The sequence below is a fragment of the Podarcis raffonei genome, chromosome 8 (genome assembly GCF_027172205.1).
Source record: "Podarcis raffonei isolate rPodRaf1 chromosome 8, rPodRaf1.pri, whole genome shotgun sequence".
Lineage (NCBI taxonomy): Eukaryota > Metazoa > Chordata > Lepidosauria > Squamata > Lacertidae > Podarcis > Podarcis raffonei.
In genome coordinates, this window is record NC_070609.1 from 47,438,872 (window position 1) to 47,461,646 (window position 22,775).

Sequence of the window (22,775 nt, forward strand, 5' to 3'; positions counted from 1 at the left end):
GAGCTAGTGGGAACATTTGTGTACCCTTGTGCAAGAGAAAATTTTTACATGTACCCACTACGAGATAAGACTGGCTGTCCACAGCACATCTTTCTTTGCCATGTTAATAGCTATTCATGAAAAGTACTACCTAGAACCTCAGCCCTTGATAAGCCGATTTTCTATGTGCTAGAGCCCACACTTTTTTAGAACAGATGTATTAAAAATGCACTTATCTTAATTGGTACAATCCAGAAAGTGCTGTTAGTAGTATAGCTCAGCTCTGATATTGGCCAACATCACCAATTTGTCACAAACATTTCTGAGAATGCATGAGAAGCACTTCAGCAACTGAGGAAAGCACTCTGGAAACGCCAAAGTCCGGTATAACAGCTGTGCTGTTTATTACTCCCCCTTCAGCTATATCCTGCCATTCCATAAAGCTTTTTCACTACTTCCCCACCCCTTTGTTCTTTGGCAATGCACAGCCTCCTCCAATCCCCATTGCGGGAAGCAATATTCCTCCTGCCATAGCAAACTGGGAGCCGGTGTGCCATCCCCCTGCCCCTTGAGGAGAGAGTCAGCAGGCCAAGTTTGGTTGAAAATAGGTCTTACATTTGATATTGTTAGGTTGACTATGCTTCAAAGAAAATGGAAGAGAAGAACTCAGAATCTTGTGCATGGATTCCAATTTGCAAGTACATTTTAAGCATCTTTTGTAGAAGTGTTGTGCATGGCCCATTAATACAATGCATGAAAAAGCCAAAGGTGTCATTAACTGTGTGCTATGTGATTAAAATGCATATGTAGTAAATAATAGTTATGATACATGGGAAAGCCCATTCTTCTTTAATGGGAAAATCTCCCCACTGAATGCAAACAGCTCAAAAAGGCAACATGTATTCACTCCCCCTTCACTTAAAAGTGATTATAAACTTGTTCCATCGTATTTTTCACACAACTTTTTGAGGTTCCAAAGAGGCAGAAAGCATGCACACAGGTTCATCATTATTATTTATTAGCTGTACAGCAGTATATTCTCCTTCCCAGAGTCCAAACCCCATTATGTATTTTTATAACATTTTATCTCATGTTGGTTTCCTAAAATAATGAAAAATATCACACAGTACAGCTAAGTACAAAAATGCATCAACCTAGAATCAGATAGCTAACCTGATAGCTCTCTTAAAAGCGATACATAGAAGAAAATTCTTTTTGAAATCAGCAAGACTGAGGCTCTATAAAAAGCTTACGTAGTTTTAACATGTGATGGTTCATATACAGGCATCATTTTGTATTTTCACATTATTCTTCTTTTTAATTAAAAACCCCAAATCTTTTAATTAATGACCTAGTATGATTTCTTGCCCTAGGTTTCAAGGGCTGGGAAGCCCTATACAAATTAACACCTTGGCTTTCAACACAGAATTCATAAACACAAAAAAGTGAGCAAAGAAAATTGAGTTGTGAAAACCTGAAACTCAAAAGGGAGTTTAAGTGACACGTTTCAAGACCAAGTCTATATATTTAGAAACGGAAATGGGGTGTGGAGTTCTATCATTACACTTGGCTAGCACTCTTCCACTAATTTGATAGGTTCCAATATTTAATTCGGGACCAATTCCTGCATAATTCATTTTTGTAAGAGTTTTAAAACAGGGGTGGGGAACTTGCAGTCCTCCAAATGCTGTCTGACTCCAGCTCCCATCAGTGCCAGAGACAATGGTCAGAGATGAGGGGAACCGTAATCGAGCAACATCTAGAGGGCACCATGTTAGCTACCACTGGTTTAAAATAACAGGGTTCTCTTCTTTAAACTGCATCCCCCCCACAAACCTCTTAATTCAATGGAAAAAAAGATTAAAATGTAAAAAAAAGTTATTTACAAGCTTGATCATTACAGAGATGCCCTGCAGAAAGCAAAGCATCTGGGAGGAAAGACACCAGCTGGAGCATGCCAAACCTACATTGCTGACGCAGAGCCAGTCAGTGGAAGGGTGGAGTTGGTGGGTGGATGAGGGGGGAAAGCAAAAACTAAAATGCAATAAAAGTTTTACAACCCTCCTGAGTTCTGCATTTACATTTAAAAACCTCTATAGAGCAAAATGAGGCCAGAGGGCTTCAAGGAACGCGAAAGCAGATCCAGAGCAGTTAGTGTGGGCTCAAGTCCGGGCTTCCATGTTTTCCACGTTACGTGCAAAGGCTGTCCGTGGCCTGTCACTACAATGCAGTCCAGAGTTAACTGGATCCAGCGACCTGCAGGAGACCCCTGGGGACTCAAAAATATCCCCACGTTCCATGATCCGGTTATAGGCTAACATTAAACAGAGAGAGTTCTAGGCAAATCACTTTCTAACATCATTTGAAGTTTTGTTTCCCGAGTTGTTTGGTAAAATGGTCTAAAAATGATGCATTTCCCAAAGCCAAAAATAAGGTAAAAAGGAAAATAAAAATAAAAGGGATCGAGCCGCTTCAAAAGAGCCCAGGCCAGTTCAGTCAAGAGCATAACTCTTCCTCCATCACCGGTCCATCATGCTAAGAATCATCTCTGGGGTGAGGTCTCCATTGGGTGCTTCCACCGCAGCTGGCTGAGCTCCTGCTGTAGCTGCTACAGTCTCTGCTTCAGGCTCCTTCTTGACTTCTACTATAATGTTTTCAATTGCACCAGTGTTCTGGTCTTCCACCTGAATGATTGCTGTTGCTATCAAATAAGAACAGGGTAAAAGTCAGACTCTCTCTGGGGATACCACTTCACAGTATCTCAACCCTAGGCACAATAACCATAGCTAAGGCTGTGTATATGCTGCGATTCTCTGGCAGTGCAGTGTGTGGCGGAGAATTGTACAAACTCATAGCTGGACAACAGTGACTAGCTAAGGCCTCTCTAATTTTAACAATTCCAAGAGTGATGGCAAAATTGGTCTCTGACCAATGTGGCTTCAAATTGGTATGTTTTTGATGGCTGCAGGGAGAGGGAAAATGTGTGTCAGACTGAGCATGAATATACAGCTGAGTCCTGCCCATGGAATGCCATCACAGGAAATGTACTCTGACATGTATTACTCACACATCTTTAAGGTGCATTTGGAGAGAAAGAGTAATTTTTTTTTAGGCTGACTGCCTAAGGTTATAAAAATTCACAGTCATCACAGAAAGCTGACTTTTATCAAATCAGGCCATTGGTCCTTCTGACCCAGTCAGATGGGGCAGGGTATTAAATTATTTAATTATTATTATTACACTTACTGGCAGGGGCTGTCTAGGGTTTTGGAGCAGGGATTGATTCCCCAGCCCTACTTGGAGATGTCAGCAATTGAACTGGGATCATCTGCATGCAAGGAATGTGCTCTTAGCTGAGTTACGGTCTTTTTTCCTGTGGCTGCACAAGCTTCTGAGAAGAGGTTTTCATTACCTCCTGAGATGGAATGTACGGCACCTTGGTTTCATAAATGTTTCTGTTCCAACCCCCTATGTCTGAAATTTCTAGAAATCTGAACAAGAGTTCAGCCATTAGCAATACCAAGATGCTCATAAATATCCAATTCAGGGAGACTGACCAATTAGATTTGGTCATGCAAGTTCAATCTTAGTTGAGCAGAGTGTTAAGAACTAGCCAACCTGACCCTACATGTGCAAATGCTTCACCAAGAATCTAGTATTTTGTGCAAATTCCCAAGACATTTGAGTACTCTGCCCCTCACAAGTTTCTAGACCTTTATGGTAGCAAATATTATTGAAAATATGTTAAGTGATGATATCCGATTTCCCAGATTGCCAGTCATAATTGTCTCTATTATAATGCACCTTGCAAAAGCTTGCACCCCCCCCCCCCAAAAACCACCTATGCAAAATCTTCCTTTTTTCCATGGCCCAGGCCAGGACTTACGCTGGGGCTGTTTTGGTTGATTGGCTTTGCCTGGCGGCCTTCCTCTTCGCTTCTTAGCCGGTGGTGGTGCTGGAACCACAGGTTCCACTTCCGGTTCAGCCTCTATTTCAACCGCCGTCTCCTCTTCTTCTTCATTATCATCCAATTCTGGCTCTGCATTTTCCTCTTCAATATTGAAAAAAAAAGAAAATTAAATCAGGGCATCTATCAATGAAAACAACAAAATGGGAACAGCTAATATGCTCCCCATAGGCAGTATTGCCATTTCAGGTTTTAATCAGGAATGAATGAAATGTAGAACTTTGAAGATGTCAGTACACCTCTCCACAATGAAATGGGAGGGGAGGATTTTTGACTGTACATGTGTTCTGGGGGTGGGGTAGAAACAAGAAATTTCTTTTTATTAGCTATTCAGAATGCTCTTCAGTGGAATGAAGAAGCAGAATTTTGTTTTATTATTGTTTTTTAAAAAACATATTGCAAATAAATAAATTGCCTCCTAAGGAATTTCATCATCATGTGTGGGATACTGAACTTCAAGGCGCTCTAACGACCTCCCTATTAACTTTACCCCGTCCTCCTCTTAAAATCTTCCAGATCTGCTTCAAAAGATTCCTGGTGCCTTTTGTCCATGTGTCTTCTCACTTCCACTCACTGAGCTATCCTGTGACCACTACAAGCAAGTGTACAGATGTGTACACACTTAGCATCTGGTTTGGGTCTTCTGTATATTTATCTTGCAAAGAAGTGCCTTCCCCACTGAAATGCATATTAGAAATGACTCCCCTGCTTTGCACTTGGAGGCACCTTCCAGCATCCCCCACCTTGACTTGGAACAGAACGGCATTGCAAGGGGTTGGACTAGATGACACTTGGGTCCCTTCCAACTCTACAATTCTATGATCCTATATAGGCTGTACGTAAAGCAGGTGATGAGCCAGCCCGAAGGGAGGAAAAAATATCACCTCTACTGCCCTTTCTTGGCAGCTTAACATTAACACACTCATTCACACCCAGGATTTAGACCTGTTGTAGTGTGCCATGTGGTAGGCAAAACAAATTTGGAAGCCAAAAGCTTGGATGTTGCCATTATTATTATTTATTACATGCTTATACCGCCCTATACCGTATAGCTGCAAGAAAAATTGCAGCTAGTAGTGCTTAAGTGACCATTGCCAAGTTCTTTGTTATGAGCGACATGCAAGGCTTGGTAACTATAGAGCTGCATGAGAATATAATGCAGAGACTTGAGCATATAAGCAAGGTGAGGATGTCACCGCTGATTCAGAGATAAGCTTAACAGTTCTTACCACTATCAGAGGAGTCCTCTTTCTTAGAGCGCATCTTTCTCTTTCGCCCACGTTTCCCCTTCTTGGGCTCCCCTCCATTTTCTCCTTCGACTCCATCAGGGCCTGTGCAGTTATCTGCATGTCTGGCCATGGTGTTCTGATTAGAAAAAGCCAGGTGAATGTTAAGATGTTGGCTGTATCAAATTAGAGCACTTGAATCCAAGCATGACACCCCCCCCCCCCGATTTATCCCCCAAATGAAAAAAATGATCTTTTTTGCCAAAACTGGGGCTAAGCCCCAACATTAGAAGTGAGCTGTGATGATGAGCCAAATTTTAATTGGTACACTTTACTTCTCCCAATAATCCCACCCAAACACCCAAAGAGAACATACACACCAGCAATCATATGCTTGACATAGCTCCGAAGAGAGAACAGGAATCAGCAAGTGTATTTAGGTTTTGCAGCCGCTCCCATGACAAGTTACCATTTTGAAAGGGATACACACCCAGCAAAATGCCGTATGGGGATGGCTTTTTTCGGATATCTGTTTGACCTCACCAAGGCAGTTAGCAATATAGCACATCAAGGAAGCTGGAAGATCTATTATTGCTCAACTTATTCTCTCAGACACCAGTCTTACGCCCTGCTTCATGCAGCAACCTTGCCCCCAATCACTTACACGGCGTGTGAATGTTTTGCCACACTTGGAGCAAACGAAGGCAGCCGGAACAAAGTTTGGATCGTGGTAGCGTTTGAAGTGCATGTCAAGCAGCTGCTTCTGGCGGAAGGTCTTATCGCAATGGCTACAGGCATAAGGCTTTTCTCCAGTGTGGGTTCGCTTGTGCATAATCATGTGCCGTTCCTGGAAGGAACCAAGAACCAAGTCAGCAGGGGTGGGGTGGGGGATAACTCTAGGGCAGGAGTAGGCAACCTGGTGCCCTCCAAATGTTCTTGGACCACAACTCCCATCAGCTACAAACATGGTGATGCGATAATAATAATAATAATTTATTATTTATACCCCGCCCATCTGGCTGAGTTTCCCCAGCCACTCTGGGCGGCTCCCAATCAGTGTTAAAAACAGTACAGCATTACATATTAAAAACTTCCCTGAACAGTTGTAATTCAACATCTGGTGGGCACTGTGTCGGTCTACATTATCCCACTTTATTATTTTGCATCCTCCCCCACCTGATCTGCGTGCCTCACCCGACCAGGGTGAGAACCACATTCTTAAACATTTACATATTCTTCACCTGTCGACATGCATAGTCACACTGGTCACACTTGAAACGCTTCTCGTTCTTGTGAGATTTCTGATGCTGGATGAGTGCATACCGCTCATGGAATACAGCATCACAATAACGACACTTCTTGCCCTGCTCAATGTAGGAATGCTGCTTCCGCAAATGGACACCTGGTAAAGAGAAACAGGCCACATAGAGTGCTCTGCTTTTACTGCATAGCCTGTGGAATACATCGAGGTGCTCATGCTTACTCCCTAGAGATTATATTAATGTTCATCCGAATGGGCAAATTCCTGCCCTAAGATAAATAATTTAGCCCACAGTGTCTAAGACTCCATGTCCTCTGTATTTGTTTTTCTGAATAGCATTGCTACCTTGTTCTGAGCCTTCAAGGTACGGTGGGATTAAAAATATAAATCTGTTATTGCACACATGGAATTTTAGAGTTCTGGAATCTGATATTTGCTAGGCTTATTATATTCTAAGCTCCCACTTTAGCAAGTAGTTATGTGGCCCTCGTAACCAAATAGAAAAAAATCAGACCCACAAAGGCAATCAAGTAACTGCATTTATACACTGTATTACTTCTGAGGAACAAAAAACAGCTTATATGTGGTTTTCAGGCAATCTCTTAACAAGGCAATTTTTGCAGGGCCAGACCTGCATAGCTTTCGCAGCCTTCAGCCTGTTCTCTAGACCATCAAACTAATATTAGTTGACCAACCAACTAGCCTTTCCTCTGAGAAGTATGATCACCACCACTCTTACTAGAATCTGGTACTTCAACCTCAAGCCTCAGGGCACTCACCCAAGTCACTCTTCCGTGCAATAACAGTGTCACAGTGAGGGCAATGAAACTTGGCCACATTCTCTGTGTGCTTCTGCAGGATGTGCATCTTCATAGTCCCACTCTGGGTGAAGCGAGCATGGCAAATGTAACACTCGTAGGGCTTCTCACCTTTCAGAAGAGAGGAGCAGTTAGCAAGAGAGGCTCATTTGCGGGCAGTAAACTATCAAAGGACCTGAGGGGTGGGCTTGGAAAGACAGCATCCCCTCAATCAAAGTCAAATTATGGGGCAAAGAATGCAAAGAAGAGAGATCTCTCAAATGCTGCATGGCAGATACAATGATCTGTGGTTGAGTGCCAATATCTCCTTCTCTCCCAATTACAAAATATGCATCGCTCTTTGAAGCTGCTGTCAGGGAACTTCAAGTTTAGTGTTCACTTAGAGGTTATTACACTTCCCTAACGGTTTGCAAAAAATCAAGTACTGTACTGTACAAATTTTAAAAAATGTCTGTAAGGAATCCCACTTCTTGAAATGCTGATCCAAGCAGTGACAATGGTCACAGCAGCCTTTAAGAAAAGCCACTAGAATATTAAGTCAGACACCCCCCCCATCCCACTGTTTCTGAGATTATGCAGAAACTGCACACAGGTTTTACATGCCAAAGGAGCAGCGTGCACAGAACTTCCAGTGTGTGCTGGCCTCTGTGCTACCTCTGCAAAATATGTACCAGAATGGGTCCTCATGTGCCTCTTCAGTTTGTAAGTGTCCCTGCTGGCGTAGCTGCACAAGCTGCACTGGAATGGCCGCTCTCCAGTGTGAGAGCGAATGTGGCGTTTCAACTTGCTCACCTGTAAGTTAAGAATACCAAGATGGGATTTGTACCATAAGAAGAAAGGGCTTTGCATTCACTGTCTTTTCACAAAAGAATCAGTGCTATTTTTACCTTTTGCATTTCTTGAATCGTAAGATGAGACACACAGAAAACAGAATGGCTATGGGGCTAAAAGCTTTCTGGGAGCCAAACAGCTGCTTATGGCCTGCCAATGTCATTTTTGATATTTCCACTCTGGGCAACAGACCTCCCCTACAAAACCAGAAACTGCATTTTTTTTGGGGGGGGGGTAGTTCCAGGGGCACCTGGCTATACATGTTTTTGCATTTACATGTGGATGCCCATAACAGTACCCTTGCATAAGATGCAAGTTACCTGTCTATTTAGGCACACTAAATATGTGGTCAAGAAACAAACAATATGACACAGGCTTTGTTAACTCCATATCCATTAAAGAAACCCAAAACCTCAAAGGGGGGGGGGCATGGAGACAGGATAATACTGGTAGTTAAGTGGGTATGGCCTACCTACTACTACTACTGGAAAACTGGATTCAAAACGTACCTCCACGCTGGCATAGTCACACATGGAACACTTGAATGGCTTCTCGTGGGTGTGTTTGTAGCGGCGATGCCGAACTAACTCGCCACTTGTCACAAAGGCCATGTCACAGTCAGGGCACTTGTGAGGACGAGTACCTGAGAGATCACAGAGACAAATATATATTAAAAAGTCTAAACAGATATTGGCGTCATCTGTAGGAAATATGTTAGCTTCTTAATTTAAAGGTGCATCAAAAATGGGCAAGAAAATCTCTATTTAAAAAGACTGATTATAATTATTAAGTACATTGATGCCACCATGCTAAGGGTCCGAATGCTTGAAAAAGCTAAGTATGGTACATGTGGTTAAGTAAGACTTGTTTTCTATAGCATCCCAACTATTAAAAAACCCAAGCCCTACCACCCAATGACATGGTAAGGAATGTGACTGTTCCACAAAGAAGCAATTGATGAAAGGCATTTTTATTTTAATTATGCTTCTGCTTTATTGGAAGTTATGTTTTGGACTTTGTGGGGTGATCAAAACTATGCAGCTTGGTGTTAACAGTAATGAAGCCAGTAATTCTCAGTGTTTCAAAAGGAAGTTTCTAGCCCTCATGGGCAAAAAAAGGAAACTTCACAGTATTATATGGCCTCTAGGACAAGGACTGGTTGCGACATCTGAAATGCTGAGGTATCCAGATTGAAAAAGAATCCAGTCTGTCGCTTCAGTGTCAAATTCCTTCCCCATTCCTACGAGCCTCAATCTCCCTTCTGCAACCCCAAGCCTAGTGTTCAGTTAAGACACATTAAGATTCACCATAAATATCCATTCAGGTCTTTTTTCATATACCGGTATGAGTTTTAGCTAACAAAGTTCTACTCAGAGTATACCTAATGAAATTAACAGACGTAATTCAGTCACATCTTTTAATTTCAATGGGTATTCTCCAAGCAGAACTAACATTAAATACAGCCCTGTTTGCTTATTCAGTAGATTTAATCATGACACTTGCCTCTCATATCACAGAATCTAAAATTACTGGTGGACCAATATTAGCACAAGGATGGCTTGAGTCTGTAGCTCCCACAAACCAAGAGGCAGGTGCCAGAAAAAATGCTTATGGGTTGGCAGCATCACCTAAACCACAGATGGGAAACTTGCCTGAAGCAGTCCCATTCTTCCATCACATTAGAAACATTCTTCCTTGTTTTTCTTAGCTTTTTACAGTCTTTCCTCTCTTTTTATATGCAGTGTCAGAAAAGCTGGAAGGGGCAGCATTTTATCTGATAAATATAAAGCTTTTAAAAAACATTTTTTTCCTGGTCGTATGGCTTGGTGAAAGCCTGAGAACAAATTGCTAGGTTTCTGGCATCTGCAGTGTGTGTTTTTGTTTGTTTGTTTGTATAGTCAGAAAGGAATTGCTTTCATTGGTTTCTAAAACATTGGATATATTGGTCTGTTGTACTTAAAAATAATAATTCTCTGCATACTTATTCATGCATCATCCCTTTACACCCAACAGCACTTACTCCTGAATAGACTTGCCTAAGTTTAGGGACTCTAGCATGAGGTAGTCACTGTGAAAATTGAAGCACGGTACTGTAATTCTCATTCTGGATCAATTAATCCAGAACCCTTGTGTCTGGTTCCATCCATCACTGGCTCCAGCATGCAGCCTCCGATACACTAACCCTGAGGGAATGTGGCCCCCAAAAGAAACAGAGGTCACCCTTTCCCTTTAAAGTACCTGTGTGAGTGTTGAGGTGATTTCTCAGCAATGTGACTGTCCGGAAAGCTCTGCCACAAAGATGGCACTTGTGCGGCCTCTCATCTGTGTGGCTTTTCATGTGACGGTCCAGGTTTGAACGGCGTGGGCAAGTGTAACTGCACAGTTCGCACTGGAATGTCTTCTTCACTCCTGTCCAGAAAGCAAGCCTCTTTAGCAGTCTTAAAATAGCAACCCTTCTATATGCATAAATGACCTGGAGCACCACAGAGGCAAATCCAGTTCAAAGACCCCACTTTGAGGCAGGATCCTCCTCATGTTTTTCTTCCACCCCACTTCCAATTTCAAGGCACCTATCCAAAGGGGACAAAGTATACCACATCAGATTAAATCAGGGGATAGCATTAATAAAACCAATAGAAGTAGATCAAACAAATTAATTAAGGAGGCAACTCCACAACTCTGGGTAACACTGATCTGAGGGAAAACTAGATAATTCGCACCCTGAAATCCACCCATCACCCCTGTATTTAAATCTTCATGGAAGGCAACACCAGATTCGTTAAAAAAGTGGGGACGAAAACCCTTTCTTGATCTCAACAGGCCACAATGAGGTATCAAAGACAGTCAAGTCTCCTATCAAAACGTATCTGGGTTTCATGGCTGGCAAGGCTCTTTGCTTTAAGATGATTATGTATTCAGCAACAGAGCAGTAATTCCTATCCAGAACAGATACTGAAGATGCCCCCCTTCTGCTCCCCAAATCCAATGTCCCATGTACCTTTCTTTTTAATTTTTGTTGGCTTGGGGGGCTTCATGTTGCCCACCACCTTCTCCGCATTGACCTCTGACAACAAGCCCTCCTGTTGCTCCTCTTCAAAGTCGTATACAGACACGTCCACATCTTTTCCCTCCTCAGTATAACGAAGTTTGCTTTTTTTGGTTTTCTTTGTCTTTTTGGCTGGGGGCTGATAGTCTGGGTCTTTCTGCCAATTAGGATCCTCCTGGGGCTGAAGTTCACCTTGCTCCAGCGTCTCCACCTCACCATTTGCACCAACTTTTACCACCTGGAAGCCTTCCGGCAAAGGGAGGGTGTGGCAGATCATAGGCTCCCCTTCCTGGAGGCCTCCTTTGGAGACCTCATTTTCGTAGGCCCCCTGAAGTTCTTCCACAGAAGTGGTAGCAACAGGTACAGACACTGGGACAGGCACCTGGACAAGTTGGAGCTCGCCCAGGTTTATAGGCTGCTCTTCCATATTCACAACTTGTAGGGTTATTATTTGCGTGTCGTCCACAGTAGCCTCAGCTTCCTGTTGCACAGTGCCTTCCATGACCTCCGTCTTCATCTGAAGCAGCGTTGGATCAAGCTGCTCCATCATGACCATCTGGACACCAGCATTGACTTCCTGTACCACTTCAGCCCCATCTGCCTGGTTGGGTGGCATTGGGCAAGCATCCTCCTCCTGCCCACCTTCCCGGCGCCTTTGATAGGTTTTCCTTTCTTTGCCTTTAATGAAAGTTTCAGACTCTTCGCCAATAGCTTCAACTGCCTCCCCTTCCATGTCACCTTCCTGCTGGAAAACAGAGGGAGAGACAAAAGCTACACTTAAGCAGTTGTTTCAACCGCTTGCAAGAAATGGGGGGACAGAGTCTCACACCTTAAGAAATCTGATCAGACATGAATGACACATTGCATTTGCTGAAAAAAGAAATGCTCAGAACAAAGACCCCTGCTCACAAATATTATGGATACAACGCCTTACACACTCTTGATATAGGTCTGTAATGTGAAAAAAGAGAAAGAATTGTAATTCTAACTCAGGATTTGGGGGACAAGATCAGGCTACAAGGATACATGCATTTTACACTTCTTTGTTCCTCCTGCATCCCATGAGTCAGATACAGTATTTTTGGGCTAATGCAAAGCTGCTTCTGAATTTTTTGTCCCTCCCAAAAAGTGTCAAAAAGATTGAGTGTCTCTGGGGACACCATGAAACCCCTCCACCATTACTTTCAGCAGTAGCCATTAGTCAAAAGTGAAAGGAAAAGGCAAGTTGCTCTGGCTGCTCCTGGAAATAAATGGTCTAGGTGTGATGTGATGTACCAAAATGGCACAGGCGAGGCAGCAACCCCAAAATAAGATGTCAGAAAAGCACAACCTCCAAATACTTTGTTTTGGATCAGCCAGCTTTTGCAACCATACCCTTCTTTACTGTGCTTATGTTGCTTTTCCCCAAGCAGGAAAAATCAACTAAGTGGAAGGGAAACTGGAACATGTTCAGAATGTTGCGTGGATACACACCTAAAACTGAGTGCCTGGTACACTGCCAATACAAAGTAAATGGCTGCTGTGGAAGTGTCAATAGTTCACAGGAAGAGAACAGCAAAAAGGCTGACAACGTGGGCCAAAACAAAGAAGAGCCCACACAAATGCGGGTGGTTCAGTGCCACAGCAAAAGCAAACAGAAGACAGTTGACATGTGGGGAAAGGCCCATCTGAGATCTGTTAAAATTAAAACAGTATTTTAAAATCCCCAGAGGGTTGGAGTACCTAAGAACATTAAATGTTCTTTCTTTAAAAAGAGAGTGAAAGAAAAGTCTTTATCTGAACTGGAAATTTGGAAGTCAACCTTTAGAGTTATTTTTAATAAGACTAAAGTAATCCTGCAAATAAATCTATGTACAGCATTCACTCATCTACCCACACTAGCAATTTGTTGCATAATGATAACATTAAAATTAAAGGAATGAACCAACCTCTTCCATTAAAAAAGCACAACTCTGGTGGTGCCATGAAAAAATCCCAGAGTTGAGCACTTAAAATTAATCCAGATGCAGACTTTAGGGATTAAATTACACCCGTGTACTTTTTGTTACAGAATTAACACAGATTGTCCTTCTGGGACATTTTTGTCTGCATGGTAGTACACAATGCTCCCCAAGTCCAACGTGTCACCAGTGTGTTTTCTTTCTGTATACAAAAGGTGTACAGAAAGTACCTGGGACACCCACAAATTGTACTGATTTGCTAATGGGGTGCTTTATTGTCCCACTGGTAGTACAGTAATGTATTGGGATGAAAATGTTGCATGTTTTTTTCAAACCAAATGATCCAGGGAAGCCAACTTCTAGCAACACTTTGTTTCATTTTAGGCCATTCCAGTTCCCCACAATATATTGGAATGTAGCTTGGAATAGAAAACCACACCTAAAACACTTATTATTGCTACTACATTTCTATCCCTCCATGGAGCTCAAGGTTGTATATATGACTCTTCTCTCCATTTTATCCTCACCACAAGCCTGCACAGCAGGTGAGGCTAAAAAAAATCCTATGTTGATTAGCTCCGAGATAAAACTACATTCACTGAAAGGCAAGTAAGTATCTTCTGGAAGCAGAGTAAAAACTTGCTATTTTGAACCATTATTTGGTAGGTGGTGTTGAAGTAAAAGGGATTATGGCTTAACTTCTGTTTTGCTTTAAATATGTTAACTTGCTTAGGTGTTTAGCTCACATGCAAGACACCACTATCCGGTACAGGATTACATTAGGCCCTGGGATCTATTCCATCTCTTTGAAAGTAACAAAAGTGAGGTTGATATAGAATGAGGATTGTCCTGACGAGTATACAAGGTATAAGGAATGTGTTCTACCTTCTTCACACTTAACCTTTGGAAAACACTGCTCTTGTCCATGCACTTCACATTTCCTCCAACATAATAGATACTTTTAGAGACCCATGTGATTGTGGATACTGCAGCAGCACCCAACATTTTGCAAAAATAATGATTCCAGTGTTAGTATAACTAAGAAACGGAAAATTAACAAAGCAATGCAAAACAAATTGACATGCAATGAATCCCACTGGTTTTAAGTTAGTTTCCTGTTTTCTGCCAGCAGCTGTCTGAGTATCTCAGTATTACATCCGCCTGCATGACAGTTAACAGTGAGATTCAACGCATGCGCTTAATAAGCTCTCCTGTCTCCCTGCCCAGAAGCTGACCACATGATTTGCAGTGTGGGTGGGTTGCTTTGCTTGTCAACACTGAGACAGCCTCACATCTCTTGCCTAAACTTCCCCACAAAATAAATAATTCCATATCCTAGCAGGCCAGCTAATGTGTCTGCATAGGAGGAAAGAGGGGGGAAATCCAGAAATCAAAAGATCAGAAAAAAGAGAATATTTGGTTAGCTTGATGCTCTAAAGGTCACCTCTATAGGACTAAGTTTTGAGACAACCCAATGACTCACTTTCTGGTCAACTACATCAGGGCTGTTATGTGCGCCCCCCCCCCAAAACAAAAGGAATAGCAGCATTGATGGAAAGGCCACAACTTACCGTTCTTCAACAAGCACCACAGCATTTAATTTGAGCATCAGTAAGTGGAAGCATGTGCAATTTGAGCTTCTACAGTTGTGAGGCCTTATAGGGGAACCAGCCCACTTAGAATTTGCAAAAAGGCATATTGCCACTTTAATGTAGTAATTACATTTATGAACCATAAAATAGCTTTTACCCTTTTTATCCAAAATTAGTGAATTATTATGCATCTTTCTAAATGTTCTTCCTTTCCTTAACCTCCGACTTGTCTGTCTTAATAATTTTTGCATAGCACTTAGCACAATTTTAAGCACTTAAAAAAAAAGATGCCATCAACTGTTTTGGAGACATTCTGAAACATTTTTCTGTTTTTAAAACCATGGCAGAAGAGAAAAGTCTGAATGCCTGCAGTGCATGCTGTCAGTTTTTAATTTGCCTCTGTGAATTTTAGAGTTCATTTGGATTGGCTCACTCTGCGCACCTGCAGCAGAAGCCCATGTTTCCAGCCTTGGCCATTGCAGAACACACCTACTCAAGTTCTGCTCTGGATCTCTGATTAATTTTTACAGTGGAGTCACAGCAAGTTGCTAAGAATAACCTGTAAAGTTTAGCTGTCTTTTACAACACGAGAAGTTGGGTTGGAAAACTGAGCCAATTAACAGGTTAGATTAATTGATATAAAACTATTTGAATAACTAAACTGGCACTTCCTATTTTTAAAAGTCTGCATATTCTCCCCCCCCCCCAAGATTGCTGTTTTTAAAGCACATATACTGCTTTCAGGTTGGTTGGTTGGTTTTTAAAGCAATAGTGGTATATAAATTTTATGAAAAACATTATTATAAATTATAAAATAACAGGTGACAAGAAGCGCTATCTTGAAATAATATTAATATTTCAAGTAGCCCACCTGCCACTCTGGGCGGCTTCCAACAAAATAAAGGAACACATTAAAAGCTTCCTGAAACAGGGCTGCCTTCAGATGCCTGAAATATGAGGGATTGGCTCTACTAAAATATGCCTGCAAAAATATAGGGCATGATATTTTGAAAAGTGTAGTACTTTTCTTCAGAGCTATTGTTCTTACTAGTATACAGATGTTAAAAAACCACACACACCAATCTTAACATTTATTTAAGGAACGTGACAACTTCAATGGGGAAAAAAAAACCTCAATGGGACAGTTGCATCACAGTGGGAGGAGTTCAAACAAGGCTCTGGATCCACAGAATACACTCAAGTCCTTGATGCTACACAATGGTCCAGAAAGCTAAGACAGTACCACCTTTTAGAGAAAGCAATTTATTTAATCAAAATGCAATTGCGATCACTCCTAACTGTTGACTACAACATAACTGGCATCCAAATCTGCCTCAGCCTGTATTTTCCTTAACATGGTAAAGAAAGAAAATGCCACTTGCTTACTTTCTATGCCTGAACAGCCATGTTCAAGGAAAAGTTTTGTATGTTACCCTGCTGTTTTAAAATTATGATATCATGCATGACATTAAGTGGTTAACCTAAAGGTTCACAACAAACATGTTTTTGCTCCACTACATGTAGATTATCATGAACAACCAAACAAAGAGGCAGACAGTAATGAGACTTTACTAACAACTATAACAACAAAGGGAATGTTAGATAGAGCATATTGATTATTACAAAAGCCGTTCCCTAAATACAAAAAACAACAAGTAAAACTCAGGTTATAGTTACCCCAAAAATGTTCATACTGTTTTTTTACTAAAAGCAGCACCTTCTGCCTTGAGCTAAATTTCTAACATTTATTTCCAAGTAGCTAGTATTGAAAAGGGAAATATTCCACATCAATGGAAGATACTTCTCCAAAAAGTTATTTTACCTTTTTAAAAGATTCAACTTGAAGACAATGATTCACTATTGTACAATAGCCACCTAGGTGGTTTTAAGTAAAGTTAGCCAAATTCATGGAAACCCCTATCATGAAAGCTAAGTCTTATTCAGGGGCAGTATATCTCTAAACACAAATTACTACAGGGGAAAGCTGTTGCCTTTAATCCTGTTTTCAGGCTTCAATTTTAGTTGAAAACTTTTGTAAATAAGATGCTGGACTAGATAGACAATTAGTTGGATCCAGGAAGGCTTACAAGCTAAGCATCACAAAGGTGATTAAGGCATTTTTTGACCTTTGCTAGGTCAAATGCTGATTTTAAGGATTCTGCCAAGACTATTTTAGAAATGCTTAACAGTAACTCATTTCACTCCAGAGACAGCTTCAGAAAAACCTGGGAGTCCGTTACTCAAACCCAAGAATTCGTTACTCAAACCCAAGATGTATCTAGAACATCTGTTTTCTTGGATTTTGAAGTGTATAATATTCTTTTAAAGGGCAGTAAATTTAGTTCAGCAGGAAAAACAGTGCCTAACTAATAGCAGACATGCCCACTGAAGCTTACAATATTCTCAACTAATTAAGAATTTATACATATTTTTTCTTAGTCACATGCTGCAGATATATTCAGAATTTCAGTCAATTTAGATCTGTGTCATATATCTTCATGTTATTCCACAGTTGTACATATGAACTGTCCCTGGTTTTCAATGATAAATGTATGAACATTTATGATCCTTTCTCACACAAAGCTGGTGAGCACCCGTCATTTTGACACTGCCATCAGAAGACTCAATGTTAAAAAAGAGGTTACTCTCACTTGTGCAAAGTTGTTGTTGTCTTAATGAAATATTCCAGTAAGTGACCAAGATCCCAAGCTTGTATGAAAGCTTTAAAATAAAGTATGCAGATGTGTGAGCTTTCAGTTGATGTTTAAGTCATTTTACACACATGTAAGAACTCAACATACTGTAGACCAGAGTTGGAAAATTTCTGAGTATCCAGCATGTATATTTCCCCACTAGCCCTTGTTTAGCTTAGCTTGCAGTAAATTGTGCCCCAAAGTCTTATTCCAACTGATCAGGAATGTCAGAGAGCTCCTCTTCCATAAAAACCCTGCCCTAGAAGCTTTCACTAATGTAGTTTCTTTGCTTCCAAAGAAGCAGGGAGTACTAGAGTGCTTTCAAATAACAGCTCTAACCAGCTATGCCTCCTCCAATCCCACATCCCCTCCTCCTCTATTTTAAAGAGAGTTTTGAAAAGGATCTTGCAGTAGCAGTCAACCATGGCCAAAGGCAAAACCAGTGTTTCTCTCTCACGATCTTTCTGTCAAGAGCTGGAGAATACATCAGGTGCCATTAGGAACAACCCTTTTGATATGAATGCTCCTTCTTGACACTGGGGAATCAACAAGGTATCAAGGTGACCCACCATTGGGATTAATCAGAGAATATGCAGAAAAAAGATATTTTCCAACACTAGCCTATGAATCCATCTTCTGGGTTAAGTAGAGGGTGAGAGAGGGAAAAGATCTCAACCCCTCAACACTTGTCTCTTCTAAACTGGACTCTTCTGGCTGACACCTTGTTTCACTTTCTTGCCAATGCAAAGAAAATCCCTTTGGCTTCAGTTTGCAAGATCGTTTTCTTGCAAGAAACCAACACAAAGATCTATGAACTCTGAACAAAATTGTTAAGTTCCAGGGAGCTTGAAAGCAACTGGAGGTTGCCCCAGACTCAATGATAGAGTACACACAGAGACACACATACAATAGTTATGGGGAACCTCTGGCCCTTTGGATGTTGCTGGACTACAACTCCCATCAGCCCCAACAAGCACGGCCAATGGTCAGGCATGAAAAAAATTGTAGTCCAGAAACATCACACCTTCCTTACCTAGCTTTCCCCCAGGAGCTCAGAAGCTGCAGATATGAATAAAAGCATAAAATGCTGTGCATGAGATGCTATTTAAGCCATTTGATAGCAAGCAATGGAGAAGGTCTATTTGGATAACAGAGATAAATTTCCTCTTTCTTGTTAAGTAAGAAGTTTCCAAGACTGTACCCAGAGGGAAAGCTATTCCACCGCAGTGAGATTCAAAAAGGTTCCCTTGTTTATGTGGAACCATTTTCACTGAAGTATTCATACCTCAATTGTAGAGCAATTGCTTTGCATGTACAGTATAAAGATTTAGGCTCAATCTTTGTCATCTCTAGTTTAGAAGAATCAGGTGGCAAGTGATGGGACAGACCCCTGCCTGAGACCCTGAAGAACTGCTGCCAATCTGAGAAGACAATACTAGGCTAATCTGACTTTATATAAGGCGACTTTCCAGGTTCTTAACAACAAAGTCTATGCATGTCAGTTCAGAACTAAGTTCCACTGAGTTCAAAGCAGTTAACCCCCAGCTAAGTGGTTATAGGATTAAATCAACAGGGCTTGAAATTTATTTTACAAAGGTGGAGCAAACTCTAAAAATCCTGAGTTCTATACTACATGTTACAAAGGCCACCACATTTTATAATTACAGCTATGCTAATAAAATAGGCTGATTGAAGCTACTCCAGGGTTCTTATTTTACATATTTATCTGGGTCCAATATCACCTCTGAATGTGCAAACTGGAAGTTACTTATATGTAATGGCACAGTAGGGAAAGTGAAATTTACAAAAATAAATTAATTCCACCAGGTACAAGAATTCACATTAAATGTAACCTTAAGTTTTGAAAATTAAGTCAGTTTCCCTAACTATGAAGAAGATTCCCAAACTGCTGCCCATTGGCTCAACCATTCAGAATACAGTGGTACCTCGGGTTAAGAACTTAATTCGTTCTGGAGGTCTGTTCTTAACCTAAAACTGTTCTTAACCTGAAGCACCACTTTAGCTAATGGGGCCTCCTGCTGCCGCTGCTGCTCGATTTCTGTTCTCATCCCGAAGCAAAGTTCTTAACCCGGGGTACTATTTCTGGGTTAGCGGAGTCTGTAACCTGAAGCATAAGTAACCTGAAGCGTATGTAACCCGAGGTACCACTGTATTTCATAAAACATACCAAGTTTTGACGGAAGTAGCAAGGGTACATTTAATCCTTAGCAGTACTGCTGAGAATTCAACAACTGCAACATTAGAATCAATTGACACATTCAGATCTAAAACCAAGGTGAATGCTTCAATATGCCAGGAGATTTCTGGAAGTTTTACAGATATATGAGAGTTCAACACAGGTGGAGATAAAAAGATATGTAGAAGCAATTTGTTGGCATAGTGTAGATGGAGGTGGAGCATAACAACAGGCAAGTCTGAACTACAGCTCAGAAGACCAAGCTATTAGAGGAAGAATGTATCTGATACAGTACCGGGGGAAATTTGCTAAGATTTAATCATAAGAACATAAGAAGATGCTGCTGGATCAGGCCAATGGCTCATCCAGTCCACCATCCTGTTCTCACAATGACTAATCAGATGCCTGTGGGGAACTTGCAAGTGGGACATGAGCGCAACAGCTCTTTGCCTACCTGTAATTCCCAGGAACTGGTATACTACCTCTGACAGTGGAGGTAGAACATAGCAATTATGGCTAGTAGTTGTTGATGATAGTCTTGACCTCCATGTATTTGTTTAATCCTTTTTTAAAGCCAACCAAGTTGGTGGCCATCACTTCCTCCTATGGGAGACAGCTCCATAGTTTAACTATGTGCTATGTGAATAAGTACTTTCTTTTTTCTGTCCTGGAATCCCCAATGAAATAAATGGAACTACAGTGCACTGTTACATAGGCATGTCTTTCAGATGTCAGCGCAGCCTAGTCCCAACAGGTTAACTTTTGCTCAATAGAGTCTACTGCCGCCAGTATCAGCCAACTCTAACACCATCAGATTAGCATGAATATGTAAGAGTAGCCTTGATTAAGTTACTCCCCGCCTCTCAAATTCATTTGTTCTCTTGCACCATTTTGTACAGTACACTACTTGCCCAAAGCCTGCAAAAGAGTAAGTTAAGGAGCACACAAGGTCCACCTGTTTTCATGGTAGGAAAGTTTGAAAGTAAAATAAGAAACAGAATGTAACCCATAAAACAGCTTAATGTGGTTATTTAGAGATGACTCATTTGCATTAGAAAGTGACAGACGAATGACAAATGGGCAAGACTTTAGAACTGTGTTTTAAAATATATGTGGGTGAGGGATACTAGTTTGGAATACACTTTTAGGTTTAAATGACTACTCAGACAATCACTACAATACTGGGAGCCCAAAAGAATATTTTTTTTGGAAATCAAGCAGAATTCTAACTATTACAGCAAAACAGCAATGATGGCCACTGACAACATAGAAGCATTAGCTACATCAAGATGCTGCACCAACTATGGGCTAGCATAATATAATTATAGTAGCATAGGTCTATTATATTTCACTTAAATCTCTCCTCATGGACCACCTCATTCTGTAAAGAACATGTAACTGTAAATAAATGGTCAGAATCAAAGCTGGTTAGCTATGACCAATACCCCTCCTCTCCCCATTTTAGAAGGCAGTTCACCAGTGTGATGCAATTATGACTTTATCCGTCAAGATTACCCAGGATGGCTTGGGCAACTTGCTATCACTCACCCTAACCTACTTTGGAGAAATACATCTAACAGGCCCACCAATTTCACACTAGCAACCTCAAGCATGTTCTCAACTGCTCAGATTTAATTGACAGCATATATTCAGAGCAATATATTTTAAAACAAGGCATATAAAGTAATATGCAAATTTCTGGTATATTCCCTTTGTAAAAGAGTTCTTTTCTTAAAATAAAACCGCAGGAGAACCTTCAGAAAGATATAGAGTCAAAGTAGTAATAGACTTCTCTCCTTCAGGGCTGGGAGAGCCCCCTCCCCCAAACCTTATTGGATTTACGGCATGAGGATATATAAAGGAAGATCTCTACAACCTCCGGAATTGCGTGGCCCAATTTTCTGGCAATTTTAGAGGGCTTTCCCTTAAAGTACTACTTCCCCCCCCCTTTAAGAATAGTATCTGCACAAATATAATCAGGACTAGGTGGTAGCGTCGAGGCCAAAGTCATGACTGGGGGTATGAATGAGATCGTGAAGTCTCCCCCCCACTTCCTTGACACCATCCTAACTTTACGAAAGGACCTTCCCCGGTAAAGGTGAAAAGGGGAGCCCCGCGTGAGCTCCTTCCCGGTTCCAGGCCGGGCGGGCGAGCTCGGGCGTCCCCGCCTGGCGCTCTCCCGCGCTGCATGGCGCTGCAGCTCAGCCTGCCTTGCAAGAGGGAGCTCGAGTCCCGATCTTGAGCTCGCAGCGCCTCTCACTCCGCAGCGCGCACAGCGAGGCGGCGGCCGGCGGGAGCAGGCGGGCAGGGACGGGCAGCGCGGACACGCAGGACCATCGGGGGAAAAGGACGCGGACGGAGCAGGCCGGGGACGGTCAGCTGGGACGGGACGAGGACGTCCGGGCATGGGGAGGAGGGAGAGAAAAGCAGAAGCGGAGACGGGCGGGAATCGACGCGGGGCGGAGGCGACCGGGCGGAACGAGAAGCGAGCCAGAAGAGGCGGGAGGTGGCAGGATTAGGCCGCAGGTTAATGGGGGCGGCTCGGGAGGAGCTGGGAAACGGGGGGGGGGGAGGAAACAGAACCGACTCGGCCAGGATCAAGGCGGGCGGGTGGGTGTTTTGAAGAGAGCTTTTTGGCAGGGACAGGAACGCCCGGGGTTAGTCGTTTCCATAATGGCGGACGAGTTAAATAAAAACCGAGTCACTCCAGCAGGCCGTGGTTGGCGGCGGCGGAGAGGGTGAGGCGGCGGCGGGTTGGGCAAGGCCGAGCTAAGCAGCCGCGCCTCTGTCTATTTATCCAGGCCCGGCCTGGTTCCGGCAGAGGCGCTGCTCTGGGAGGCCGATGGGCGGCAGTACCAGGCCGGCATCAGGGCGATGGGGACGGTAGAGGGAGACAAAGCCCCGCTCCCCATCGGCGGCGCCGCGGCGGGTCCCAGCCCGAGCCCCATCGTGACACCTAGAGGCCGGAGAAAGCGACTGCAAACCCCCCGCGCTGCTTACCTGTCCCGGAGGCGCCTCCGGGCCGCCCCTGCTGCCCCGGGCCCCGCCCCGCTCGGGCCCTGCGGAGCTCCTACTGCCGCTGCCCCGCCGCTAGCGGCCGCCGCCAGCGCCCAGCACCAGCTCGCGGTTTAATCGTTCCACAGTCGCCTCGGACACAAAATGGCGGCCGAGAGGAACAGTGCGCCTGCGCCAGCCCGGCAGCCGCGGCCGCCGAAGCCGAGCGAA

General features: G+C 42.6%; 1 protein-coding gene across 2 annotated transcripts; it reads right to left on the reverse strand.

Annotated features, from left to right (window-relative positions):
* Window positions 1–980: 980 nt before the first annotated feature.
* On the reverse strand, window positions 981–22,655 carry CTCF (CCCTC-binding factor). 2 transcript variants are annotated; one of them, XM_053399768.1, is made up of 11 exons: window positions 22,551–22,655; window positions 11,081–11,870; window positions 10,321–10,491; window positions 8,592–8,725; window positions 7,923–8,043; window positions 7,213–7,362; window positions 6,414–6,574; window positions 5,837–6,019; window positions 5,176–5,311; window positions 3,866–4,030; window positions 981–2,680 (listed from the first exon to the last, which is right to left on the reverse strand). In XM_053399768.1, the coding sequence occupies exons 2-11, from the start codon at window positions 11,859–11,861 to the stop codon at window positions 2,499–2,501; spliced, it is 2,184 nt and encodes a 727-aa protein (XP_053255743.1). In that variant the 5' UTR covers window positions 11,862–11,870; window positions 22,551–22,655; the 3' UTR covers window positions 981–2,498. The 2 variants fall into 2 exon arrangements, with proteins under 2 accessions (XP_053255743.1, XP_053255742.1); XM_053399767.1 differs by having other exon boundaries at window positions 11,081–11,873; window positions 22,551–22,651.
* Window positions 22,656–22,775: the final 120 nt, after the last annotated feature.